The 27,839-nt window shown below is 56.8% G+C and overlaps 5 protein-coding genes across 5 annotated transcripts; 3 read left to right on the top strand and 2 right to left on the bottom strand.

Annotated features, from left to right (window-relative positions):
• Positions 1 to 134: 134 nt before the first annotated feature.
• On the top strand, positions 135 to 1,755 carry INS49_005981 (uncharacterized protein; the record flags this gene model as incomplete). The annotated part of the gene is made up of 2 exons (XM_043166756.1): positions 135 to 448; positions 543 to 1,755. 2 exons carry the CDS (start codon positions 135 to 137, stop codon positions 1,753 to 1,755), a joined length of 1,527 nt encoding a protein of 508 aa, XP_043027900.1.
• Positions 1,756 to 5,342: 3,587 nt separating this feature from the next.
• On the top strand, positions 5,343 to 7,349 carry INS49_005982 (uncharacterized protein; the record flags this gene model as incomplete). Its single annotated transcript, XM_043166757.1, has 1 exon — positions 5,343 to 7,349. The coding sequence occupies one exon, from the start codon at positions 5,343 to 5,345 to the stop codon at positions 7,347 to 7,349; it is 2,007 nt and encodes a 668-aa protein (XP_043027901.1).
• Positions 7,350 to 8,815: 1,466 nt separating this feature from the next.
• On the top strand, positions 8,816 to 11,170 carry INS49_005983 (uncharacterized protein; the record flags this gene model as incomplete). Its single annotated transcript, XM_043166758.1, has 3 exons — positions 8,816 to 9,029; positions 9,161 to 10,476; positions 10,682 to 11,170. The coding sequence occupies 3 exons, from the start codon at positions 8,816 to 8,818 to the stop codon at positions 11,168 to 11,170; spliced, it is 2,019 nt and encodes a 672-aa protein (XP_043027902.1).
• A 2,534-nt stretch (positions 11,171 to 13,704) lies between these two features.
• Positions 13,705 to 15,339, bottom strand: INS49_005984 (uncharacterized protein; the record flags this gene model as incomplete). The annotated part of the gene is made up of 3 exons (XM_043166759.1): positions 13,705 to 14,747; positions 14,831 to 14,992; positions 15,066 to 15,339. 3 exons carry the CDS (start codon positions 15,337 to 15,339, stop codon positions 13,705 to 13,707), a joined length of 1,479 nt encoding a protein of 492 aa, XP_043027903.1.
• Positions 15,340 to 20,738: 5,399 nt separating this feature from the next.
• INS49_005985 (uncharacterized protein) lies at positions 20,739 to 25,799 on the bottom strand (the record flags this gene model as incomplete). The annotated part of the gene is made up of 3 exons (XM_043166760.1): positions 20,739 to 22,475; positions 22,531 to 22,803; positions 22,860 to 25,799. The coding sequence occupies 3 exons, from the start codon at positions 25,797 to 25,799 to the stop codon at positions 20,739 to 20,741; spliced, it is 4,950 nt and encodes a 1,649-aa protein (XP_043027904.1).
• Between the last annotated feature and the right edge of the window lie 2,040 nt (positions 25,800 to 27,839).

Raw genomic sequence — 27,839 nt, forward strand, 5'->3', positions numbered from 1 at the left:
TTTCTGTGACACAGGATTCCCTGCAGGTCCCTCATCCAGTCCATATTTCAATCTTTCGGCGAAATACCGCTGCCCACCGTCCCCCCTTCTTCGACTTGCGAGACTCAAGACTCAAAAGTATAAAACAGCCCGCCATGTCCGCCCTCCGGACGCTGTCACGGCGCACTGCGTCAAGCTCTGTCCGCCTCGTCTCGTCTCGTTTCGCCTCTCCCGCCCTCTCTCTGTCCAGCAGGTCATTCTCAGTCTCCGCCAGTAACATGGGCCGCTTCGATGGTGTCGAGCCCAGCGCTCCCTCGGTCAAGACGGCTATTCCTGGCCCAAAGGCCAAGGAGCAGATCGCCGACCTGGACAAGGTCTTCGACACGAGGAGCTTGAACATGCTCACCGACTACAAGTCCAGCATTGGCAACTACATCGCAGACCCGGATGGGAACGTCCTCCTTGATGTGTAAGTTACCCCAGGTCACACCTACGCTGGACTTCCCCAATGTCATATGTCAAGCACAGGGCATGGGCTAACGCGGTGTTACCTCGGTGTGTAGGTATGCGCAGATCGCATCTATCCCCGTGGGATACAACAACCCTCACTTGATCGAGACCATGAAGAGCCAGGCCGTGGTCAGCTCTCTGGTCAACAGGCCCGCCCTGGGCAACTTCCCTCCAAACGACTGGGCCGAGATCCTGCGGTCCGGCATCCTCAAGGTGGCCCCCAAGGGCCTGGACCAGGTGTTCACGGCCATGGCTGGGTCAGACGCCAACGAGACGGCTTACAAGGCGGCCTTCATGTGGAAGCGCCAACAGCAGCGTGGCGGCGCCCACGTTGAGTTCACCGAGGAGGAGCTGAACTCGTCCATGAACAACTCGTCCCCCGGTGCCTCGGAGCTGTCCATCCTCTCCTTCAAGACCGCCTTCCACGGCCGTCTATTCGGCTCGCTCTCCACCACCCGCTCCAAGCCCATCCACAAGCTCGACATCCCCGCCTTCGACTGGCCCCAGGCTACCTTCCCCCTGCTCAAGTACCCCCTGGAGGAGCACGTCGAGGAGAACCGCAAGGCTGAGCAGGCCTCGCTGGCCGAGGTCGAGCACCTCCTCACGACCTGGCACCTGCCCCCGTGCGCCGTCATCGTCGAGCCCATCCAGTCCGAGGGTGGCGACAACCACGCGTCGCCCGAGTTCTTCCAGGGCCTGCGCGAGGTGACCAAGAAGCACGACGTGCTCCTGATCGTGGACGAGGTGCAGACGGGCGTGGGCGCGACGGGCAAGTTCTGGGCGCACGAGCACTGGAACCTGGCGACGCCGCCGGACATGGTGACGTTCTCCAAGAAGGCGCAGACGGCGGGCTACTACTTTGGCAACCCGGAGCTGCGGCCCAACAAGCCGTACCGGCAGTTCAACACGTGGATGGGCGACCCGGTGCGGGCGATCCTGTTCCGGGCCATCATCGAGGAGGTCGAGAAGCACGGCCTCGTGGAGCAGACGGCGCGCGTCGGCAACTACCTGTACGGCAAGATCGCGGCGCTGGGCGACAAGTACCCGGGCCAGTTCGCCAACCTGCGCGGCAAGGGCCAGGGCACCTTCATCGCGTTCGACAACCCCAAGCGCGACGAATTCCTCAAGAAGGCCAAGACCCTCGGCATCAACATCGGCGGGTCCGGCGCGAGCGCCGTGCGGCTCAGGCCGATGCTGACGTTTGAGGAGAAGCACGCAGACATCCTGGTCGAGGCCCTGGAGAAGATCGTTACGTCATTGCAGTAAATGCAAGGGCAACAGGGTGTTATATCTGTTGTTAATTATTATTATGGCCGAGGGGTGACGGCAACGGTGACGGTGACGGGTGACGCAGGAACGGATGGATTTTAAGGTTTATGAGTTGTTCAGCAGGCATGGCCGGGATGGCTTCTATTTCTCTTTCTTCATGTTCCCTATCTGGAGTTCAGTGCGTGCAAGACATCAAAGGGGGTTGGAGGGGGGTCGGTGACAGCATATCATCGCCTGCATTTGGTTTTATTGGTTTTATTTTGTACGGGAATACTCATCCTCGGGCGGGCCATCCCCTGCGTCGGGCAATTATCTCACCAAAGTATCACGGCTGAGTCTCTAGGTCCAATACCGATGGGCTGGAATCTGGCGATCTCGCGCGCGGGCGCCATGTTTCACGCTGCTGCCAATGTGAGTAGCGTGTGTAGCGGGTTTGTGGTGTATGCGGTTTATGACCTCCTCGGGCCTTGGAAGCAATATCTATCCACACATCCAGCTAAACAGGGGTGGGCCTCTGTGCTGCGTGTAAGCCGTTTCCTGGCGCCGAGAAGGGCGCAAGTTACAGGCATGATGATAAATAACACCCAAGGCCGGCCCCGAGGGCCAATAATTCTTGCGACGCAAGGCCCGTTTGTGGTGACCCGGGGTTGTCAAAGGCATTGAGTCGTCGCGGCGCGGGCTGGAGGCATGATCCCGCCTTGGTGGTGCGGCAGAACCATACTATGTAGAAGTTGCGGTGGCAGCCTCGCGCGTGTGGCGTCATCCCGCCCGAATAGGGTTTGCCGGCGCGGTTGCGACTCTCTGTCTGCCTCGCTTCACGTCGCTTCGCTCGAACCCCCTGGATTTGCTCAGATTGGCTGCAGGGCACCAACACTGCAGGGCTGACTTTGCCGGCTGGCTAGGGGTCCCTTCATGCCTGACCGCGATGTGGTGGTTTATCACGTACATTGGGCTGATTGGTTTATATTTCGCTTGCTGACTTGTCCGCAAGCGACACCGCCTAGCGGTAGTAACATTGCCAGGTAGGCTGTTCTTATGCGTTGGAGGTTTTCAAGGCTGAGGATTGACTCGCCGGCCTGGGCCAGGCTGTGGGTCTTTTCTTTTGGTGTTGGGCAGCATGTAGTGTTATCGATGAGATCGGAGACAAAACCTGATCGACGATTAGGGGCCGGGGGATTGATCGCGAGGAGGATTAGGAGGGCCGCATGCTGCCCAAGTCAACAAAAACGGCTCGCAGGCCTGCCGCTGTCTGGCCTGTGCCACGACAGCGGGTTGTGCAGGCCCGGATGCTGCGAATGTCCCTGCTCGCTTGATGTCGGTGCCACATGGGAGATGGAGAATCAGGCCGACGGATCAACTACCGAGTACTAACAACATGATCTCCCTCCTTCATTCTTGCTTGTCCATTTCGCTATGCGATCATGTGAGCACCCTGCCAAGCTAACCAAAGGCCTCCAAGTCTCCATGATTGGCGGCAGGGCGGAATGAACGGAACCGGGGGATCTGAAATTGGGTTATCAAAGACGACGTGTGCGCTTATTTTGAGTGCCATGTCGAACCGGGGAAAAGTAAGCAGCTGTGATAAGCAGCAATGAGCAGTGAGTTGCAGTCAGGCCGCACCCATCAGTCAGGTAAGCAGGCATTGAGGATTTCCAATCTCCAGGGCCGCCAAGGGCCAAGAAAGCTTTGACGAACCATCCACCCTCGGCTTGCAAGCAGGGACGACCCGAATAAAAGATCCCGGGACGAGTGAAGTGTCCGCGCCAGTCCCATGTCACCAGACTGCTGCCGCGCGAGGTACGGCGCAAGGGACCATTGTCGTGAGCCGCCCACTTCATTATGCGCCCACACACAAACACGCACCGGCACGGTGGTCGATACAAGTGCCCGACCGCAGGTTTGTTCTGGAAGGCATGATGGAAGGAGGGACAGGCCGGCCGGGCGAGGCGAGGCTGGCGGGCGATGATGTCGTTGCCCGGGCTGGCATAACGCAGCAGCCGGCGCTCTGTACACGTGTAGGGTTGATCCTCTCTCTCTCGCACCGCGCCGGCGCGGAGAATTCTATGCAGGGCTGCAGGCCAGACACAGCCGTTTGTTATGCCTGTGAAGCATAGCGTGCGCTCGCCGGTGACGTTTGACGTCGATGTCGTCGTGATCATGAGAGTGTGTCTGTAACCAATGCCGATCGAGATGCAGCATGCGGGCATCGTGACATGGGCTCCCACTGTACGGCACAGTTACGGTTGCATACCGGGTCGTCCGGAAGGGCCTGTTAGCGCCAGGGGACCCGTTGCGTGGGAGTCGCTAAGAAAAGCGGGTAATTGACAGGGAAAGGAAAAAATAAGGGCCCTTTGGGGAGCGACTCTGCGCTGGCTTCGCCTCGCGTGGTCTGGCTCAGAGGCCGAGCCCGTCATCTCAAAATTGATATGAAAGTCCCAATCTCGCTCGCGAAGGCGTGCCGTCCCATCTCGCCCTCTCCAACCCCATCTTATCGCAAGTTTCTTGTCTTGCCGACCGTCCGTGTCTGATCTCCCAAACGGCAGGCGTCTCGACGGCAGCTCAGCTCATCCTCCCTACAACAAAGTTCCCCAGTCAAGTCGTCGAGTTCGCCCTCGGCCACATCCCACCGGCTCCCTTCGCACCCCTCGGCCGCCCCCCTTTCGGCTCCCGCAAAAAGGAAAAAGGGATCGCCGATCACGTCGCGCCCTGTCTGTCTGCCCCAAAGCTTGCTCCCTGCCAGCCAGTCCAGGTGCATGAACTCCCCTGCCTGAGGAGAGAGCAACGCACATACCCCAAGAGCCGCGACCTGTCAGTCGATTCTTATTAATTGAACCGTCCTGCCCGGCACTGACGAAGAGCCAGGAGGGAGGAAACAAACAAATCTCGGCCCTCGTCCTCACCCACACAGAACATCATCAACCGGCTTGTTGTACTGCAATTGTTGTGCAGCAAGATAGAGACATACCTACACACACAGTCTCATCAGCAAAGTGAGTAGGAGCAAATCGGGCGCTAGCTCTCGCGTCGCCACTCCAATCCATCATCCCCAATCCCACACACGCCTTATCGCCGCGCCCAGGGCAGGAATTGGCGGTGCGCGCTTCTTCTGCGCCTCCCCGGCTCCTTCGTGCCTCCGCGCCCCTGGCACTGGACTATTCCGGTGCACCCGACCGTGTTCAGTCCAGCCTGCAAAAAAGCTGCAACCTGCAGGCCTGCAACCTGCGCCGTGCACCTTCCCACGCCTTCAATCTCTTCCGTCAAAGCTTCCCCCGGCCAGCGTCGTCGGGTTGCTTCTTCTTCACCTCCTGCACAATCCCGCCTTCGACCATCTCAAATCACACGAGTCTCCTCCCCTGTCTGGACCTTTGCCACGCCAATCACTTACCCAATCTGTCCGGGCAATCTTACACAGAAAACTACCTTCGCACCCAACACCTCATCCGTCAGCTTCTTATTGACTCTTTTTCCCCTAACAGCTCCTCAATCGAGTCGAAGCCACCCGCTCGATTGAACCACCAAACGGCATCGGCAGAGCACCACACCCACCTACCGTGAGCTCCCGGTCTGTTGAGGACCGTTCAGAGATGCCTACCAAGCTATCGAACCCCTTCTCAGCCCTCTCCAACATGACGCCGCACGAGAAGCTTGGGGACCGTAGGCTGTCCCAGTCTCGCACGAACCGTCTGACTCAGCTCTTTTCCTCGTCTCCCAAGAACAAAGAGCAGCCCTCTGCTCAGCAGTCTCTGCTGGCTGTACAGCAGGTCGCCAATTCGGCCCAGATTACCGCTCCCTCATTATCGCTGCCTACCATCTCCCTATCCACCGCGACCGCCGGCGAGGTCAACGACGATGAGCCCTCAACAACCCTGTTCCAGCCCCCCTCAGACGCAGAGGACAGGAAAAAGAGGCGCGCAGAGGCACAATTTGGCCCTCTCTTGCATCCGAGCCACAGATATGTTAGCAGGCACCGCGGCGGCACTCTGGATCCACCCATCGAGGACGAGCCTCCCTACTACTTCGTCCTCACCACGTACATCAGCTACCTGCTCCTGATCTTCTTCGGCCACGCCCGTGACTTTTTCGGCAAGCGCTTCGGTGACCAGAAGCGTTACAGCAGTATCCGCAGCGGCAATGGCTACGCTCCCCTGACAGATGATTTCGACAGCTTCTACATCCGCAGGCTGAAGAGGAGAATCGACGATTGCTTCTCCCGGCCCACCGTTGGCGTTCCCGGGCGTTACATCACACTGGTCGATCGTATGTCGACCGACTACAACCAGAGCTACACCTTTACCGGCACCTACACCCAGACCCTTAACATGAGCTCCTACAACTACCTTGGATTCGCCCAGTCCGAGGGCCCTTGTGCAGATGCCGCCGAGGAGATCGTCCGCAAGTATGGCATGGCCACCTGCAGCGCCAGGGCCGATGCCGGTACATCTGACCTCACTCTCGAGGTCGAGAAGGAGATCGCGCAGTTCGTCGGAAAGCCTGCTGCCATGGTCTTCTCCATGGGCTACGTCACCAACGCTGGCACTTTCCCGGCCCTTGTCTCCAAGGGCTGCTTGATCATCTCTGACGAGCTCAACCACGCCTCTATCCGAGTGGGTGCCCGTCTGTCCGGCGCCATCATCAAGTCCTTCAAGCACAACGACATGGTCGACCTGGAGAAGAAGCTCCGGGACGCCATCTCTCAGGGGCAGCCTCGCACGCATCGCCCTTGGAAGAAGATCCTGGTCGCAGTCGAGGGTCTGTACTCTATGGAGGGTAACATGGTTGATCTTCCTGGCGTCATTGCCCTGAAGAGAAAGTACGGCTTCTACCTTTACGTCGACGAGGCTCACAGCATCGGTGCTCTTGGCCCCAGAGGTCGTGGCGTCTGCGACTACTACAAGATCGACCCCAACGAGATCGACATTCTCATGGGTACCCTGACCAAGTCCTTCGGTGCCAACGGTGGCTACGTCGCTGCAGAGAAGCCCATCATCGACAAGCTGAGGAGCGTCAATGCTGCGACTCTGTATGGAGAATCCGCGGCTCCTGCCGTCCTGGCACAGATTCTGGCCTCCCTCAAGATCATCGACGGCGTGCTGGCCCCAGGGCAAGGAGACGAGCGACTGCAACGCATCACCTTCAACTCGCGCTACCTCCGACTCGGGCTCAAGCGACTTGGTTTCATCGTCTACGGCCACGATGACTCCCCCATCATCCCTATCATGCTCTACAACCCGGCCAAGATGTCTGCATTCAGCCATGAGATGCTGAAGCGCAAGATCTCGGTTGTGGTGGTGGGCTACCCCGGCACGCCCCTGATCAGCTCAAGAGCCAGATTCTGTGTCTCGTCTGCGCACAACAAGGACGACCTGGACCGTGTTCTGGCCGCCTGCGACGAGGTCGGTGATATCCTGCAGGTCAAGTTCTCGTCAGGTATTGCTGGAGGTCTCGAGGAGCCACTGCCCACGGGGGTGTCTGCAGAGGATGAGAAGGAGTGGCGGAAGGCGAACGGACGGGAAGTCATCCAGCCCCCACGCTGGAAGTTGGAGGATGTGATTGACTGTGGCGCGCGTGATACCCAGTTGCCTCTGCGATAGGTTCTGTTCAGGAACGTTATGTGCGGGCACTAATTAATGTCTATTATTGTTTAGACGATACCACCTTGAGTTGTGTGTGTGAAGAAGAAAAAAGCTGAGAAAAGACACCAAAAGAGGACGAGCAAAGGGATCCCTCAACATGATGACGGCGTTTTTCTATCTTTGATGTATTCGTATATGAAAACCCTTTTTCACTTCTACCATGGTTCATGATGTTGGGCCTTGCGAAATGCGCATTTACGTGGGGATGGTTTCCAGGAACGAAGAATCGGGGGCGCCTTTTTCTTGCTTCGCTCGCTCCAATGATGGCTGGGGTTAAGGGGGCCCCTGGGAAAACACCTTTTTATATCTTGCATTCTTGAAGCAACCGGCCATTCGCTAGAGCACGGATGGATGACTCCTCTGGTTGGAAGACACAGAGAGAAATTATAGATAGTCGTCAAGAATACGACATTCTAATACCCCTCACACATGCTCTCCTCCGGCCGGACCTGATCATCGCTCCTGTCTCTCTGCTTTTGTGTGTGTGTGGTTCATGCTGTGTCACTCGACTTCCGCTGTAGTCTAATGCGGGATTCGGGTTAGATTAACGGCTGTCACACTTACATTGCGGAGAATGACATGTTTGTTGTACATACCGTCTGATGACTGGTTATGGTGAGGTGAGTTCAAGCGGTTAGGGATCGAGGTCACTACTGATGCAACAGACGGAGATCATGAGGAAGGAGATCGTGCAAAGAATACTGTGAGGAAGGAGATCATCGCTGAGGTTCATACTGCTCAACTGCTTCAGCTGACAGAAAACCCAGGAAATTTTGTCATGTACTTGACTGGTACAGAAAACGATCACGAAGACTGATACCCGGACTGATGACCCCCATAAGTGATAGCAGAGGTTATCCCACCATATGTCATTCCTACTCGACGTTCAATTGCACAAAGTTTCAGTCACCCGCGGATGTCTGGAATCAATGTGACCTATGTATCTGATACATCATAGCCAAAAGAACAATGAAAAAACACACATGGTCATGCCGTCTCTGTACTTGGGGTGAGCACTGTAGGTACTTGGATGTGGCCCGTGCGCTTTCCTTTCACGCGCTTGATGACTTAAATTGCCCCTCAACGCGTGTCCCAGCCGCGATAGAGCATCCGTTTAAAACTTCTGGACTTTTCTGGGTGACTGGCCAACACCAAACAAATAAACGTGGAGATCGGTTTCCTGATTCTGCACCAGTGACTTGATCAATCTCCAAGTTTTCTGGGGCATGGCTGCCTGAAAAGTTGATCACCGACACTGCCGCTCTTGTGACACACCTCGCTAGTGCGCTCATGTTACTGGAGCGAGCAACCTCACGACATTATCGCAGCTGCCACACAGACACGGCATCAACAGCTACTTTTGCAACTCACCTGATGCCCAACAGACTAAGCCTTACACCTAAAACCACCGAGCTCATCTCGAGATGAGCTCGTCCAAGCGCCGCCGACATCAGCAGCAGAGGCTCGCCTTCGAGGCTGTTTCTGAAGCCGACTCGCCAGCCCTGGGCCAAGGGCTTTCGCCTGCAAGGGTCAGGTTCCAGTCACCCAACAACGGGAGCCCAAGCAGTCGTTCAGTGCGCCCACCCAAGATGACGCGCTCCAAGAAGCCAAAGCAGCAGACTTTGGATGCATCGCTTAGTATGTATAGCTCACGTCGCTACTCGCCCTCCGATACGGGATAATATTTGTGCTTCGGATCGCTTTGTACATTTTGGCTCTTGAAGGTACCATATTTGGCAGTATTGTACACGGCTAACTCAGACCCTCAGGCAAAGCAAAAATCAAACAGCCAAAAGACGAGGAAGGTGAGGATGATAATAGGCCCCTGTCACTGGGAAACGATGTGAAAGTTCGAAGGAGGCAACCGCCTTCCCCTCCTCCCTCGTCTTTCATGTCAAAGTCCAACAGAGCACACCATCACGTCGTGGATAGTGACTCGGAGACTCCTGTGGAAGAGGACGGAGAGCTGGATGACACGGATGGCGAAGGCCCCTCAAGACCCGAGATCATCCGGAGACGTCTCAACCGCCCGGCCAAGAGAAGCGGTGTGCCTGTCATCAACTTGGATGGCAGTGACGATGAAGAGCCCAACGTCCGCTCATCCCAGTCTCTACCGAACCAGGCCGCCGTTAGTGATGACTCCGACGTGCCGCTGGTGACCCCACGGTCGAGCGCGCGTCAGAAGGGCCGGGTGGTCTTGAATGAGGACGAGGACGAGGACGAGAATGAGGAGGATGAGGAAGACATCCAGAGCCCTACGAAAAGGCGAAAGCTCACCCGCAACACTCGTCGTGTGAGTCCTGTGGCCAGTAGTGATGGTTCAGACTCGGACTTGAGCCTATCAAATCGCCAAGTCACTCCCCAAAGCAAGAAATCTGGTTCCTCGCAGTCCTCGACTCGTAAGATGAGATCGAGCGCACGCAAGGGTCACCGCTCTGAGAAGGAAAAGAAGATGGAACTCTTGCGCCGCAGGAGGGCTGGGGAGAAGGATCTCACCATGTCAGACCTAGAAACGTCTGAAGAGGACATCGATGAGGACCAGGGTGCTCTGTATGATACGGACTCAGACCACCAGGTCCTTGACGTGTTCGATGACGAGTCGGACGCTGGACCCTCGGAAGCTGCAGCACCTGCCAAGAAGTCCAAGAAAGCGAAGAAGAAGCAGAGGAGCAAAGCCTCGGGCAAACGAGACGCGGGCGGCGACGAAGGCACTGAGGACAGCGAGGGGAATCTGGAGGGCTTCGTCGACGAGGATGACGACACCATCGGAGTCCCGGATGAGGCATTGTACCAGATGCCCTTGGAGTTCACGCGTGCCTCTCGCAAGCCCCTTAAGGCTCACTTCAAAGACGCTGTGGAGTGGCTCGTCCACCGCCGGATCAACCCTGGCTTTGAGAGGGACGATGAGGTCTACAGGACGGCGTGGACACGACTTAACGACGAGGTTATTGGCCTTGCGAACTCGAAGTGGGTCTCGTCTTCCTGGAGGCCTGATTTTTACCGGCTCCTACGGGCTCGACCATACATCGAGCAAGCCGAGCTCGGCTATGGTCATCTCGGCACCGACGTGGAAAAGTGCCAGGCGGTAAGCAGCTCCCCCGTGTACCATTTGATCCTTCCCCAGGTGCCAAACCTGCTATGATTGTGGTCTGTCTCATTACTTGCCTTGCGGCCCTTTGGTAGGCCCCAGGTTTTGAGACAGACTATGTATATATCGCATCTTACCCCAACACCTAATGTTATTACACTTCTTCCTCAATGGGTTGATAGCTGACTGTGTATGCTGCTAGTGTGGACGGTCGAACCATCCGGCAACGTGGGCTATCAATTTTACGGGAAAACCATATGACAGCTACACGTTGGACGAGTTGGACAATGACACGACCACCGACTCGGAGGATGAGTCCAATCATTCAGAGCGCCCGGACCGCGACGCACACGGCAACGAACTCCCATCCGAGGACAGGCAGTTCTTCGTCGGCACGGTCTGCAACAGCAACGCCGAGATGGCCCACAACCTGCTGCACTGGAAGCCAGCGCTGCGGGACTGGGTCGGCAACACGCTGGAGAGGGAGGGCTGGCTGGCGCCTGAGAAGCTGGCCGAGCTGGACAGGATGAAGTCCAAGAAGCGGCGCAAGGTCGCCGACGGCGTCATCGAGGACTGGGACGAGCGCGGCATCATCAAGCGCCTGTACGGCGACTTCAAGGAGAACATCCGCAGGGCCGAGGAGAGGGACACCACCAAGTCGTCGAGGGGCGGGCGCAACTATACCCGGTAGTTCAGTCGCTCTGCTCGCTTGTGCGGCGGTGTTTCTCGGCGTTTTCTGTGCTGGAAGTTGCTTTGGAAACTGGGACGGCATACCATTTCTTTGGACAGCAGCTATTCCTCCTGGCTCGATGCTGCCCGTCTTGTTAGCGAGGCACGAGTGTTCAGGATTTGATAAGATCTTGAGTTCCTTCCTGGCCCCCTAGCTCTATTTCATCACGACAGGCAACACGTGTCAGTCTACGGAGCCTCCTTGGATCCTCGCATATCGTCTTCTACGGGCAAATACGGCTGCCCAGGGTGCATGATCACCTACGCCAGATGAAGCACGCCTTGCCTTAACCTTTGGCATTTGCTCTCTGGCCCACCACGCCTTGATCTGTGATAATCGCAGAGCTTGGCTGGCCATGGAATTCCAGGGGGACAAAATATCGACCTGATGATGATTGGACTTTGAAGTTTGAGCTTGCTGCTCGCCTGGCCAAAACGTGGCCACTGGGTGGGATCGATGCCCTTATATTGAAGAAGGGGAGGAATTGAGAGACTCGCCCAACCATCCCAGGTGTTGTCGAACGAAATGTACATATCATGACTACTTCGCACCCGGGACAGGGCATGCTTCACAGGGGAGAGTCATCGGGCAAAATTCAGGTGCCATTTGCTTGCCTCATGAATCCGGAATGGTTCTTGTGTGGTTGATTAGAGGGCGGATTTGATGCTCACACGAGCTGCTAGTTTCTAGGGCAGGATTCAGCCCCATCACACAGAGACGATCCCACTAATTCATGACGATATTTCCGATGACACTACTACTGAGTGATGGCCCGGTCCTGCTCGACTCGATCCCGTAGCTGGAAGGAGCCCTAGGAGTACTGGTATTCACTTGTCCAGCTCCGACCTCCCTGTGACATGGCCTCCTACATTCCGTGGGATAACCACCAACGGCATGATGATCGACTGCCTCTCAGGAGGGGAATGTCCCCCTTTTGAAATTATAGAACAACTCACCCTGATAAAAACTCCCAAGCTTCTTCCCTCCCTCAGATAGATGTGTAGCAGAAACGGCGAAGTAGGGCGTTAGGTAGGAAGACAACTGAGGGCGGGCCACAGGCCGGATATGTCATCGTAGGGGGGTGGAGTAAATTTGTGCTAGCCCGGCCGTAACTTGAACCGTTTTGATCATGTAGATATTGTAGTGACTGCAGTATTGCTATGCGCTTGGGAAATGCTTCTCGGCCGTCTGTCCGTATCACGTCTATGTCGATGACTTCTTTCAAGCTTTCCAGGACGCCGGTTCTCCTATGGCTGAAAGGTTGAGTCGTGTCACGAGAGGAGCATACGGGGCGATGCTCTCAAGCCTTGCTCGCAATTGTTGTGAAATTTGATTATCATGCTGCGAGTAATTATCCCACGGGATATGGGAAGCCATACCAACCTTATCCCCTTCAATCACCTGATGTGTCCGTGGCACGGCTGGCCTGTCATTATCCATAAGTCTGTCAACCCCGTTGACATCGTGTTCACGGAGGAGTGACCACCTTGCTGTCCACGACCACAACCACGACGGAGTCCAAAACACAAAGAGGCGTGTCCTGGCAGTCTAGAGGAAAAATTCGTTTAAAAGACATGTCGTCTGACGACGGAACATCGGACCGTCCGGGCTGCGGTCTCTCGCCTCGCGGAACCGGGGGTAGACCGCTCCGTCGCCGACACGGATGTTGACAACTAATGCGTCGGCCCACCCCCCTCACCGGATATGTTTCGGCACATGCGCATTGGCTGCTATCCGGCCCCGGCCGTGTCCGCGTTTTCGTCTTGGTTCTTTCTCTGGTAGGAAGGAGCCGATGTTGTGTGCATGTTTCATCCGTACGCTCCATGCAACGCCCATCCCGGCTGCGAGGGGGGTTGAGCGTCCTTGCGACAACGTAACACGATCGTACGATGCCAGCCCGGCAGGCCCGGACGCAAGACCCATTCCGCGAAGGGTCTCCCGGCTCACGAGCATCACCCGCCGCTCGACGCGATCGGAAAGGCACCCGGGGAAGGGGGAATGACTGATGGGGAGGAATGGATGTGTGTTTAATTTTTGTCCCAGAGAATCGAGAGAAACAAGCCCAGAAGAGATACCCGCCAGCGCGGGGTGGGGAGGACCTCTTCCGCTATATCGAAGACAATTGAGTTCCCAGCCATATCAAAACCACAAGCCGTCTGTTCATTCATCCATACATCCATCCAAGTCCCCGATCCCACCACCCCCCGAGATCATGTCCAGAATTCGACCGTCCGCCCGACCGCCCATCCGTCCGTTGTGCCACCTTCCTTTCCTTTACCAAGATCCCCCACACCCTCGGTCTCGCAGCCCCCGTCATCCCCGCCCCGGGTTCCCCATGTAGGTTGGGGGAGGGGTGGGGGGAGTGGCGATCCCGAATGAATATACAATAGTCGATGAGATGCTGCTGGGCGCGAGGGCCGTAACCCGTCCAGCCGGTGCCCACCGCAATGACAAAACTGTCCCTGTAAATACACCAGACACCACGGCAACCCGCCTCATATGATGCCGCCTGGCGGGTCGTAGCCGCCTCTGGTGGATGCTGCTGATCCCAGGCCTGCGCTTCCGGGCGCCTCCCCTGCCGCGTCGGCCTGGGCGTTGTTCGTCTTCCTCAGCATGAACATTGGCTTCTTGCCCTCCTTGTCCAGCTGCTTGAACAGGATCAGCGGTTTCTCCTCCAGCCCCAGGCACCGCTCCTGGTCCCCGTATACGATATAGAGGGCATATTGGTCCCATGGTGCGTTGATTTGGTATTTCTTGAGCGCGGCCGGTAAGACCTTGTAGCATGGGTCGTCCAGGCTCACCCGGAACGACTTGAATATCTCGACCGATGCGTTGCTCGAGCTCGGCGTGTCGGGGGCCGGCGTCTGCCCCCGCCTTGGTGCAGCGTTGGGTTTGTCGCGCGGATCGTAGCCGTGCTCGTTCTCACGGAAGGTGGATCGGCTGGAGGGGGTCGGCTGGTCGGCGCGGTAAGATCGGGAGCCAAGGGTGGTTCCGCCTATGCTCGGGGGCGACGTGGGTGAGGGCATATTTGGCGACGGGTAGGACGGCGAGGTTGCGGTTGGGCCGTTGGAGCCGTTCATGGCGGCCAGATGTGACGACGACATGACGGCCCTCTCTGCGGCGCTCGATGGGTCTAGTGTCTGTTCCACGATGCTTCGGTCGTGGCTCGTCTGTAGATGCGAGGGTGAGGTGGTCTTTGGCGTCGTGCCGAGGACGATCCGCTTGGTCGAGTATTGCCGCTTGAGGCTGGCAGACTGACTGCCAACAGTGGACGGCGTCGGGGCCGGAGGTGACACTGTGGTGTCATAGCTGTATGATGATTGTTGCCCATTGCTCACGTTCGGTAAGGGTTGTTGGGCGTCCTTGGCCAGGCGCAGAGCGGGCAGCATGTCTTCCCGTAACCTCCGGAAGTCCTCAGCGAGTTTCCTAAAATCCTGCTCGAACAAGTTCATGCGCTCGTCCCGTAGCCTCAGCTGTTCCACTAGATGTTTGATGTCTTTCAGCGTCGCCGTGGCATATTGGGCCTCGGCGTCGGCAGCTGGAGAAGAGCTGTCAGCATGGTCTCTGTAGGCTCTAGATGGAACGGAAACCGCCAGAGGCGGCGATTGGGCCCAAACGTACATAATGGCACATAGTGATCATTTTCTATTGGCACGTCCTGTGCCTTCTTGACATCGTAGACGCTCTTGAGGACGGTTAGTCTGTGGCCAACACTGGTGATGCCCATGGACTTGAGGTCATCGTGTAGCAGAGCAACCAGGGCCTCTCCGACAATTTCGTTTTCTGTTGAGGTGGCGCGTGTCAGAAATCTAGCGACAAGCAGGACGGCAATGACAGGCAGCAATTAAAGACGCACCAATGAATCGATCCGAGTACTGTTGCAGGCCGATGGTTGCGATGAAGTCGGCGACCTCGTCGACGCTCCATTCTGATATGATGGTCTCGGGCAGGCGATCGGCGCTCGATCGATAGCCGTATGTGGTAGGGGTGTGTTCGTTGGAGGGAGGATCGGAGTCGGTGGGCGAGATGGAGGCGTCGGTGGCGTCTATTGGGGAGCTCTCGTGGAGGTCTCGCTCGTACTCGTCGTCGGCATCAGACTCGGCGTATGCCGTGCCTGTGTTGAAGCTCATGGTCGGGGCTGATGCTGGCCTGGGCTGGGCAGGGCAGGGCAGTCAGTGGTATCTGGTATCGGGGTTGCCAAGGCTGGGTCGATCTTGAGACAGGCAGGTGGAGGTCGACGATGGAGGGCTCGCTGAGGATGGAGGGGGAGGCAGGGCAGGACAGGACAGGGCCAGGCGAGGCGAGGCGAGGCGCGACGCGGATTGTCGAGGGCAGATTAGGTTTGGCCACAGGTACGGACAATGTGGACTATCGTGTGGTATGGCACGGGTAGGAATGTGTATGTATGCACCGTATCTCGTCAGGCGGAGGGCGGTAGTGGGTTTGGGCTCGGGAGCTGTTCCATGAGTTTAGTTTGAGGAGGCTTAGCTCGTCACCATCGAGGTGCAGCAGCCAGCAGCCAGCAGATCCACAGCCCACAACCCACAGCCCACAGCGGCTACAAGGAGGGAGCCTCGCGGTCGCACACACGGTGTTGGTGGGTGCGGGCCTTGTCTCTTTTTTCTTGTCGCCGGCTGCAGAAGCGGACGAGGGAGCGGGTGACCGTGTCCGTGAACAGGATTGTTGGGTTGGATTGGGTTGGGCTCGAGTGGAGTGAGAGTGCGATTGCGGGCGGGATGCGGCTTTGCAGGTGGTGTGGTCTTTCTTCTCTTGTCTCCGGAGGGCCCTTGTTGGCTTGGTCGAGCAGCAGCAGTTGAGTAGCAGCAGCAGAGGAGGAGGAGGAGGGCAAAGAGGACGACAGGTACGGCTCGGCACAGTGCAGGCGGGCGCTGCACGGTGCAGGATGGACCAGTTCGGTTCAGCAATAGTAATAGTATTGCAGCAATCAAGGAACAGCCAGGTCAGTCCCGTCGGGGAAAGGCTGGGACAATATGCTGGTGGAGACGGCGTGAATCGTGGGAGTGGATTGGCCCGACAGTGACGGTGGAGACTCAATGGCCGGGTGGGTGCTGCTGTTGCTGTTTGCTGGGTGTTGGTGCTGCTACCGGAAAGAGTGATCTTACTTTCTTTTACTACTCTCTACACCACAGTACAGTACACCGGCCTGCTGTCACAGTATTGGAGGGACTGGACATTGCTTGCAGGCGGGCAAAGATTTGGATCGTCGGCCAGTCGGCCGGCCAGAACAGTCCGTCAACCAGCGACCGAGCCAGAAAACGGTAGGCCGTTGCTGCTGTCTGCTGCATGCTGCCAGGGTAAAAAGGTACCTGGACTACCACCACGTCCCCTACGGTAACACAAGTACCTCACCCAGCACAGTGGGTGGAGGGATCTGAGCAGGGTCAGGACTTGTCTTGTCTTGTCTTGGCTTGCCTGCTTCTATCCATCTCTCTGGGGCAACTTGGAAGTGATCTGGCAGGTGATGGATAGCCTCATCAACCTGCGACCTTGATTGATTTGAGAAGCACTGCACATTCAGTATTCCCGCTGCCAATACCACCCACGGCATTAACGCCAACGCCCTGCCACGGGCGCCCCTGGCCATCCATGGAATGAATCAATGGGTGAATCCGACCTCTCGTCTTCTCCCCCTCCTCACACAGCCTTGACTCTGGCGGCGGCTAGTCGAGTGATTGGACGACGGACCTTGCAGGCCCCTCCTATCAACGGCTGCCAGGACATTGAAACCTCTCGCTCGCGTGCTGCTCCTCCTCCTTCGTCTCCTCGTCTCCTCGTCTCCTCCTCGACCTTCTCCGTCGCCGTCCTTGACGTCGTCGCCGCCAACTCGTCACTACTAAGGAATGAGGCTTTTCGCAAGTTTCACATTGTTCACAACTCAAGTCAGCCATGGCCACTTGCTTGGCCTCCGAGGCCCTGGGACGAGACAGTCGCAAGCGTCCTCCTCCTGCTCCTGCTCCTCCTCATTCTGACCTCATTCATCGCTTGGACGCCCACTTGCAAGTAAGTCGTGACTTGTTATCCTTCGGGCCTACCGTGAGGCGCAAGACGACTTGACCTCGTTCGAATCCCTCGGCATTGAACCCGCCAGGAGAAGCCCGGCCCCTTGCCGTTGATCGCCGCTATTCCAAATCTACTGGCCCGTCCGCCGGAAGGGACTCGTAATCGCCTTGCGCGCCTAAGGGTAGGCATTGGCTGCGTCCTCTGTCCCGGTCGGGCTGTCATGCCATTGCCTAGACTTAGGTACAGCAGCCCAAGCCTTGTCCGCCGTCATCCCGCACTTCTCGCCAGCGCCACACTCTACCGCCCCGAGTGGCTTCTGTTCGCCCACGCCATCGTCGGTGCCACTACTCTCTGTACGTGCACACTACGTGCAACGTCCCGTGTGCATGCGGTATGGCGGCCAGTCGGGCGCAGACCCTGGGCCCTGCAGCTTAGCAGGCGTGCAGCCCTACATGCACTTACACACATTCATACAACTACTGCAGACCACATCCTTCATGTGCATGCCCATACCGCCTTTTTATTATTCTCCCCGCCGGCGTCGAGATGGAGTATTTCTCCCCTCCTTCACATGCTTCCCATATATCCCCGTCATCCACAAGTTGCCCGAACCCGTATAGGAGGCACCGGCTTAGCTTCGCTCCCGGAAGTATAAAATAGTGGGCACCGGCCCATCTGCGGGTCAACAACGCCTAAACATGCCCACGTGTGTTACTATCCAGCTCGTGTACTTAACACATTATTGAGCTTTCCATGCCCCGGACGGTGGCGATAGGCCGCGAGTCCCATCTCAGATGGCAAAAAAAGAGAATCTTTATGTCAATGTAGCCCTTCAAGCTACACAGCTAAGACTTAAGATCCACGCGCCTTAGGACACGGAGAAACTATTCCATTGGCTCTGGCCAACCACAAGTCCCAAGCAGCCCGGAGCCTCCTCTGCCAGCCTTGCGCCTGCCATCGGTGCTCGAAAACATCCGGTATATCAGGTTCACGAGATGAGCCTGCGTAATAGAAAGCAGCAAGGCTGTGTGCTTTGGCAGATCATATCCTGGTCAGCCTGGTCGATATGGAGGCGTCCGAGTCAGCGCCCTCTTCTATTTCGGTGCTCCAGCACTCTGGAAACCCCCCGTGGGGCATTATGGTGATGGGGGCTGATAAACTGATTCGGGTCGTTGAGAGTGATCGATCATGTTGTCGCGTGTAGATCTCTCAAGACACGGGTATTTAACAAAGACCATAATCCTGCTGGGCTGCTCACCTGCCTGATGCAGTACATCCATTTTCCCGACTTCGAGTATCAAGTTCGTCCGTATTGCATAGACTGGTTGTACATATAAGATCCACCACGTAAGGCCACGGTCCCGGCGAGGCGCATACCAGGACTCCGCGTTGAAGAGCTGGCACAGACTCGCACAGAGCAATACTTGTCCATCGATTTCATCCGAAGCGAGACCCTTGTCAACCAAAGATGCAAGCATACGCCATCGTCCTCGCCATCCTCGGCCTGGCCGCAACCGCTCAGGCGGGATGTGGAGGTGTATATTCAAGCTGTCTCACGACGAGGGTACTCGTATAGGGCTGCATGCGAGACGGCTATGGGAAAATCGCCCAGCCTATAGGCAAGTGGTGACGTATAATATCAAAAGGCTACTTGCTTGAATTTAGTGAATGGCTGAAATTCTTCAATACCTCCGAACATGCCTGCCACATTTCCTTCCTTGCTCGGCTGTCAGAAGTGTGCCTGTTCCAGCCTGAGAAGTCGGTCCTCCACGCGAATACGAACCAAACCCGCGTCCGTCCCTGAGACATCTTCCGCCGTGGATGATCACCCGCAAAAAAAAAAAAAAAAAAAAAAAAAGTGTGAAGCCGCCTGAACAAATTATTCCTTCCAATGGCCTGAGTAATTACATGACGGAACGCCGTTCGGAGAACCCCCTTTCCACCCGGGACAAGCTTTCCCACCACACACGCCCATATGCTTGGTACGCACTCACACTCACCCAACTCGCTCACTAACAAGCTCGCACGTAGTTGATGAAACGCCCGGGCCAAAACCCAACCGCCAGCCCTGCGGGTTTCACCACCACCGCCCTCAAACCCCCCGGCCAGCACACACGAAGCAATCTATCAATTGATTATAGTCAAGCTTGCGAAGGTGGGCAGGGCGCGCGGAAAGTGAAGTGACGGCTGCTTGGTTCCAAGACCGGCTCGTTGCACTGGATCCTGCAACTCTCCGCCCTGACTTCTTGGCCTACCTGCTTTGGGAAGCCTTTGAGCCATTCCCTCCCACCATCACCAACAAGCATGTACAGAACCGAGTTGGGCTGGGCTGAACGTGGTGGCAGTGGAGGATCCACAAGGGTTCGAAGAGGGTTAGGTGCCTAGGTAGGATATCGAACTTGCCCTTCTCGGGCTGGGGTAGAGGTGAGAGAGCCTCATCATACATCGCACGACACATCGGATGACGGTAAGCCGGCCGGCCACTCCGCGTGGCAGAATCTCAAAAAAAAAAGAAATGTGCGCCGACGCAGCTACATCACGGAAACCGGCAATGTGTGCTCACCACGGAACCTGACAGGAAGAGACAGATTATTAGATGGATGACTGGCAGAAAAGCCCTACGTAGCTACCACATACACCGTGCATCCACACGGCCCGGCGCAGGGCTGGCTAGTGTTCCTATCTAGGTACGCTGGGCTTGCATCAGGTAGATTAAACACAAGGTGAGCGTACCAGGGAAGAACAAATAGCCCTCCTCGAAAGGACCGATTATTCTGCTATCATCATTATTACTAATAACGGTACCTCCCACCAGAGAGGGCAAAGGCAGCAGGGGTATGCTCCTCGCCTATAGTGGTTCCTGCCATGGAACTCCCCGTCGAGCCTCATTGGGCCAGGCAGGCATCAGCAACACAACGCAGTCTGCCGGGGTTTTACCACAATTTAGTCAGGGGAGCTACGTGGAGCACCGGTTCCCTCCCGCCGTACCTACAGACTGACTGACTGCTACAGGCAGGAAGTTGAGGCTGAAGTTTGGGGAGGGGAGAGGAGTTGTAAGAAAGCAAAAAGAGAGCCCCGAGAAATTATTCTTCTGCATTGTTCTCCATCCTGAGTTGTGTGACTAACTGTGTAAGTGACAAGCCTCTCCGAAGAACAACAGTGTCCAAGGAGGGAAAGTAGATAACCTATGCCTCATGGGAGCCACTACTCCCTCATGTCTCCTAATATCTCTTCACTCTGGGGATTCAGTCCCTTTAGCAGAGAAGCCACTGGTAATTATACAAAGTTTTGTTGGGTTGCCTGTGACACCAGGCAACAAAAGACGCCTGCACAGAGGAAGAGCCGAGAAACCAGAACCAGATGATAGATAATTAGCCCACACCTCCGAGAACCCCCTTCCTGCTTTGTCCGATGCAGCAACCCCTAGCCTTTTTCATCGCCACCGATTTTGAATTTTCTTCCTGGCTGGCTCATCGCTCCGCAGCGCAGCCCAAGGTGTCTATGCCTCTCAATGCCTGCTGCTGCCGCTGTAGTACTCCCTAGCCCGCTCGTCGTTCAGCTCCTGGCTCGACTGCCCCACCCCCTGCATCTCCTCAATGTCCGAGATTGTGTCATTGAAGATCTTGACCAGCTGGTTGAGAACCTTCATACGGTTCCACTCATGCCTGGACAGCCAGATGTGGTCCATCAGCTCGCGGTTGATCTGCTCCAGCTGCTCAATCGTGCACCCCGACGTGCGCTCCGTCAGGTCGTTCAGGAACTGTTGAACCTGCCCGTCGTGCACCACCGGCATGTGCTGCGACGACGACGAAGATCCGCCCGAATTGCGGACTGACGAGTTGTCAGACACGGATACGGGGTCGTTGAGAAGGTTGGGGAGGCCGATCCTAGAAGCCCTTCGATCGGTTGGGACCTGGGAGGAAGTCGGGCTGGTCTGCACATTCGATGCGCCGTAACCCACGTTCCTCAGCCTGCCGTGCGCAAGGGCGTCGGCTTGCGAGTGCATCCAAGGCGAGTGGCTGGAGCCTGTCTGCTGGCTCGGCCCAGATTGGTGGTCCCCCGGTGGCTGCGTGTCGGGCAACTGCGAAGTGTTTTCCACGTCGCCATGGAATCCATTCGTCGCCTGAGTGCTCCAGTTGCTTGACGACTTGTTCGTCGATGGATCGTTGGTCGTGGAAGCCTCATTTAGCACAGCAGAAGGCGACACACCCTGAGGCAGCGATGTCAGTGCCGAGACCTGCGATACTTGAGATACCTGGGTCTCTCCCGCAGCATTTCTGACTGAAACAGTTGTGCTCGAGCGCTGTTGCACCACAGGTGGTGGCCCCATTTGCGAGAATGGCTGTGTTGCCTCATCACCGCCGCCCTCCTCCGGTAAACGGGAGGGTACCGAGTTGCCGTTGCTCATGTGAGAATCTCCGGCTTGGTCACGTTCCTCGGGGCTCATCACCCTGAACCGAGCCATCGTCGTGCTCTCAGGTGGCACTGGCGCGCCGATCCTTATTGGGCCGACCTGGGACTCGCTGTCTTCGATCATGCCTATGGCAGTTTGCATCGCGGCCTTCTTTTTCGCCTTCTCGGCAGCTTCGGCAGCACGTCGAAGCTGTCGTTCGTGCAGCGCCTCCCAAGGGCCTGGGCCGCCGAGGGCATTTTCAATTTCGCCCATGTCCACATCCACGTTGCTCTCCATTTCATTCGACTTGAGGATCTTGTCCTTGTCACCCACGTTCTTCGAATCATGAACAAGTGTCTTGATATCTCTGTAGAAATCCTTGGGTCGGGCATAGTATCCGTTGGAAAGTCGCTCTTCGATTGTGATGAGCTCAAGGTTGTAGTAGAACTTCCCGGTGTCGACTTCAAGCAGCCCATCTGTTCCATGGCTGTCCTTGGAGATTATGTACGGCCTGTGCTGCGGCACGTCGGGGCTGACATAATTGGGGTCGGCCTCTTCGAAGAGGTACCTGATCTTGTCATACGGAATTATCGGCTTGTAAAACACTCGGTATTTCCCCTTCTTCAGCTGGTCCATTACCGGCTGCAGCCTCATCTTTAGGTGGTTCAGCAGTTGCCGATCCCTCTTCAGCTCACTCTTAATTTCAGCCTTGGATTTGGGTTTCGGCGGCGGCGGTGGAGCCACAGGTAGTTCTTCGAGTACCCTTTTCTTCCTGGTAGACGGATCAGGGAACTCTGAAGGCGACTTCTTGACATGCATTGCCATGTTGGAGAAGAACTCCATGCGATTGTCCTATTCGGCAGTCAGTCGTGCTGAGAATGGGCAACGAAGGTGGTAAGCAACTTACACTATTAGGACGGGCTATTTCTACCCTGTTCTTCCTCGAGAATGGGAATAGAGCTCTCAAAATGTCCCGGTCGAGCTCGCTCGATTCACAATCTGCTGTGCCAAACAGCAGGACAGGCTCGTACGGCGGTATGTCCATGAGCATTGTTGTCAGGACCTTGAGAGCCGTAGCGCCCAGAGTCGCATACCATGTGTCTACATGAGGTATGTAAACCACGCTTGGCTTGTGGCGTTTTACCTCTGAGAACATTCCTGTTATGACCTGCTCGGGGGGCTGCAATGAGGATGTCAGCTGAGTCTTCACAAGCAAGGTGTCAAATAAAAACATACCCGCCCGTCACCAAGAATCGTCGCTAAGTCGCAACGCTGTACATGTACTCTTTCAAAATGGTGCAAGATGGCGGACGCGATGTAATTCTGGCCCATGCCGGGCTGGCCAGCAATCAGCAACCTGGGTCTGAACAACCGGGAGCGGTCGAAGTCTTGTTGCAAATTCTCTCGGCCAAAGCCATGATCAGAATCTTCGTAAGGTTCGAACATCGCCTCTTCCAGGGCCGTGATCTTTGGCTTCAACGGCAGTATCGTCTTCACGGTTTCCTCGATCGCCACGAATTGTTCGCGGAGCAGAGGTGCCACGGCCTTTGGCAGAGGTGCTGCGCCTGATGACGCAGATCGTTCAGAAGAGGGAACCATCTTCTTGATCGAGATCATGAAGTCTGTCGCGTGTATGCTGATCTTGCTGGGGTCCACGACAAGTTTCTGTTCAGAGGAGTATATCTGAGGGTATGTTCTCTGGATGGCGTTGAGAGCGGCTTCAGTGCAGAGTGCTCGGAGATCAGCGCCACCGTACCCCTTCGTATTCTCTGCCAGGCTATGCTTGAAGTCAGGTGCGAGACCCCAATCCTTTGTGTGAATATCAAGAATCGCCTTCCGGCCATCCACGTCCGGCAGGGGGAAGTAGAACTCTCGATCGAACCGACCCGGTCTCCTGAGCGCAGGATCAATATTGTCCGGTCGGTTGGTAGCACCAATGACGATGACCTGACCACGACCATCCATGCCGTCCATCAAGGCGAGCAAGGTTGACACAATTGAGGCATGAATCTGTTCTTGCTTACTAGACCGAACAGGTGCCAGGCCGTCAATCTCATCGAAGAAGATGATACTTGGTTGTGTCTTCCTGGCCTCCTCGAATAGCAGCCGCAGCTGCTTTTCGGCCTCACCCACCCACTTGCTGAGAGCGTCGGCTCCCTTGCGCATGTAGAACGTGATTTTCCGACCGCCACTACCGATCGAGTTCGCAAGGGCTCTTGCGAGGAGAGTTTTACCCGTACCAGGCGGTCCGTGAAACAGGACACCTCTTGGGGGTGTGACATGAAATTGTTGAAAGACCTCAGGGTAGAGCAACGGCAGCTGCACCATCTCTTTGAGCTGGTTTATGTGGCCCGCCAGACCGCCAACCTGGTTGAAGTCCACGGTCATGTCGACCCCGAGCGGGTCAGCATCTGCAAGTGCTTTCTGGTTCTTGACCTTGCCCACATTCGGGGTCGCACCGAGTCCAAGGTTCTCCAGGTGGGTAGCCGCCGCCCCTTGTGGTAATCCGGGACCGGCAGTCGCCGTAGGAGTCACACCCACAGCACCGGGGACACCATATCTCGCACCCATCTCGTCGTCGCTGCTGTCCGAGTCAACGCCTCCAGCAGCACCGGTGCCCCAGGGACCTCCCAGCAGAGAGCCCAGGCCACCGGCTCCACCAAACGGACCATAAGTCGTGTTGAGGTACCGATCTGAGCTCCCACCGTTGCCGCGCTTCCGGCGACCTGGTGTGGCGGCTGCTGGTGCTGGTTCCTCCTCCTCCTGTTCAACGTCCATTTGTTGGAACGGCCTTATCGTATAATCCACTTTGTTACGTTTTCTCTTGGAGGGAACCTCATAAGCAATCGGCGTAGATTGACGTCGATTTCGGGCAGCACGAGTCTGGGAGCGAGAGGTTCGGCGGAGATCATCTGCCTCCTCAGCCAACTCGTCGGGATCAATCTCGTCGTCCGTCTCTCGGGCCCGGCCCCGCTTTTGGCTCCTGGCCGCTGCCTTGCTTCTCCCGCGCGAGGGTCTCGAGCTAGAATACTCGCCATCGTCATCATCGTCATCGTGGGCGTTGGCGCCTTTTTCAGACCCGGAGCCTTCACCAGCGGACTCCTCTGGCTCGAAGTCACTGCTTTGATCCTGGCTATTCTTCTTGCCCTGGTCACTTCCCTTCCTCCTCAAACGAGTTGCGCGCCGCGGGCGCACATCAGACTCATCATCGCCATCTTCCGCAGCAGGAGCGTTGCCTTGGCGGGAGGACCGAGTCATTCTACGCCCGGTCAGGACGTCATCTGAGTCTTCTTCTGCGACTTGCTCTGGTGGTGCCGTACCATCCGCCTCGTCCATCACGATATCTCCTTGGACGGGGGTTGGTACATCCTCACCCTCGGCTTGATTTGCTGCAGCCTCCGGAGCGGAGTCCTCTACCACGTCGGCATCGGCATCGGCCTCCTCCACGGCCTGTTCGGCGGGCTCCTCGACCAGTTCCTCTTGAGGCTGGAAACTAGTCTCATGGGACGCCTCCTCGATGGGCTCTGTGGTCGGCTTTTTAACACCCTTTGCTGCACGAGTGTTGCGAGTGGCGCGGCTCAGGGTCTCTGGGCTCTTGCTCCTCGAGGAGGCTCGAGCTGACTGCTGATGCCTCCCCGATGTCGTGAGCTCGACGAGCTCCTCGCCCTCCTCTGTCTTTGCTCTAGTTCGACGGGTCGATGGCGCGGGTGGCAATGGCTCTTTTGCGCTTCGTCGACTGGCCTGATTGAGCTTCAAGGTAACAATCTTCCCCCTTACCTTCGGCTTTGGAGGTTCCTCTTCATCCGTGTTGGCGACGGAGTCGTTGACAACCTCATCCTCCTCGCTCTCCTCCCTGTAGCTTGGGTGATGGACGGCAGCTTTCCTTGCGCGCCGACCGGAGGCATTAACGGGAACTTCGTCGTCTTCGTCCTCAGAGTCAGCTCCGCCGAAGGAGTCTTCTCCAATGCTATCAGAGAGTTCCTCGTCATCTTCGTCGATGTCTGAGCCACGATACCTGTTCGTGCGGGTGCGGCCGCTGGCTTTGCGGGCTGCGCGGAGAGCCTTCTTTTGACGTCTTGGCCGGGCCTCGGACGGATCGAAGTTCTCGTCTTCGGGATCTGATTGGTTTGGATCGAAGCCTTCGAGGGGGTCCCTCTTCCTCTTACCCGGCGCCATGTCGTGCAAGCGGGCAAAATCGAGGCACGGCAGAGGAACAAAAGCTGTTGTTTGGACCAAGGTTGTTGAACGGCGTTGTTTTACAGGACGTAGCTGAGAATTAGTTCCGCTTGGAGACTATAGTGTATGGAGATCCAGGGGCATCGATGACTGCGTCACGGCCGGGGTCAGCTTCTCGTATGCGCGAGCTTGGTGCAGGAGGAGGGGAGTGCGCGTGGTGGACAGTAAAACATCTACAGTATGGTGTTTATGTGGTGCAGGAGACAGTAGGTGGGTTGCGAAGTTGGTATGGTATAGTCGGAACACATTCAGGATTCCATATTCAGGGGCACACACATTGCGATCTAGATGTAATGTCTGCGAAAAGTGGTTGATGGCAGGTGGTGGTGCTTGTGGTTGGCGTGCTGCCTGGTTGGTCGCCGGCGCGTCCTGGCTGCACTGCACGCACGGCGCTGCGCTGTGCTGCGCTGGGTTGGGCGGCGGTACGGGACAGGGCAGCGCGGCGAGGGGTGGTCGGGGGACGAGTGGGCAGGATGGACTATGGCGATGACCGGAGCATTGTGTGCACCATCAAGAAATGAAAAGATGCAGGAATGAGCATGCAGATGGATGAAGTGCAAAAGTTTGCTGTGATCGAGGAATGATGAGCGAGCAGCACCGCCTAGGCCTGACGGGAAGGTTGCAGCGGGCAGCGGGCAGTGGGCAAAGGGCAGTGACAGCAGGCCTTCTGCCTTCACGTTCACGGCTGCGACTGGCTGGGCGGGAAAATGGCAGCGACGCGTTCCCGGCGAAAAGCGGGTCCCACACAGCCCCTGACCCAATCACAGGCCGCAGGGCCCTCGCCTCAACCCGTAGCTCATTCACGTCCGGTGAATCACCAACGTCTGAGGCCTCGACAACAGGAACTACACACGAGCTGCAACGGCCGGCCAGGACAGCCGCAAGCACATCAGATCACCTGGGATGCACTGATGGCGACGCATCCTGGTGCATTGGGGTCATATTGGGTGCCAATTGAGCGCATGTGCGCGATAATAAGGGGGCATGGCTGTTGGCGGCACCACGATGGCTTCAAAAAAAGAAAATAGACTACTCGAATGGGAAAGTTGTTTTGGCATGTGTCGTCACGTCATCTGCTGCTAGGTTTTCTGGGGTAGGGTGCCGCGCTGTCGGGACCACTCCACATGGGAGATGGGGATGGAGATGGGGATGAGGCTCAAGAGCTTTCCCGACGTGGGCCACTCGCTGCTGAGAGGGGTCAGGATCTGGCAGATCGGCCTCGGCTCTGCCCGAACCCCTCGATGCCCGACGCGAGGTGCCAGATGCCATGCGCCTGGACCCAGGGTGACGACTGACAGACTGACGGGCTGCTCCAGGATGGATCGAATGGAGGGCAAAGGCGGCCCGGACGCCTGGGCAGCAAAGTGAGAGAGCGTCGAGCTTGGCCAGCTGGCTCCTTTGACGCCGGCCACCCAGTCACTCACTCCCTTGCTCAACTCACCCCCGATGGTCGAGATCCGCGGGGCACGCCGGTCCGCTCACAGAGAAACGTGTCCGGCTGCGTGTTCAGTGCCAGCCGATCGACGTCCACATCTCAAATGAGCAAGTTCTGACAGCTTAGTCGTGTGTCCAAGCTCTGGGCTTCTCCATTCTCGAGTGGCCTTTGTCTAGCAGAAAATGTGTGAGGCCCCTGGGATGTTTTGTAAAGTTGAGGTTCTGTGTGATGCTTGAAGACGTCGGGCGCGGGCATGCCAGGACCCGCCCGCTTCCCCTTTCGGGTGCTCCGGAGAAGCTGTTTGTGACGTCTGAAAACCTCCCCAGACTTGACATCTCAACATTAATCGCGAAGTTCCTGGCTGCTGCCCCATTTTTCAAGGGCGTCAAATCTTCAATAGCACCTTTGGTTTCTGCTCCGCCAGTGCGTTGGAGGAAAGACGCCACCCAAATCCCACCGATAATGCCGTGTCCATGGCATGCTTTACTTCAGTATAAACTTGACCGTGTGTCGGTTTGCAGGGGTTACGAGAGGGTTAGACCCTA

The sequence above is a fragment of the Diaporthe citri genome, assembly GCF_014595645.1.
Source record: "Diaporthe citri strain NFHF-8-4 chromosome Unknown scaffold_2, whole genome shotgun sequence".
NCBI lineage: Eukaryota > Fungi > Ascomycota > Sordariomycetes > Diaporthales > Diaporthaceae > Diaporthe > Diaporthe citri.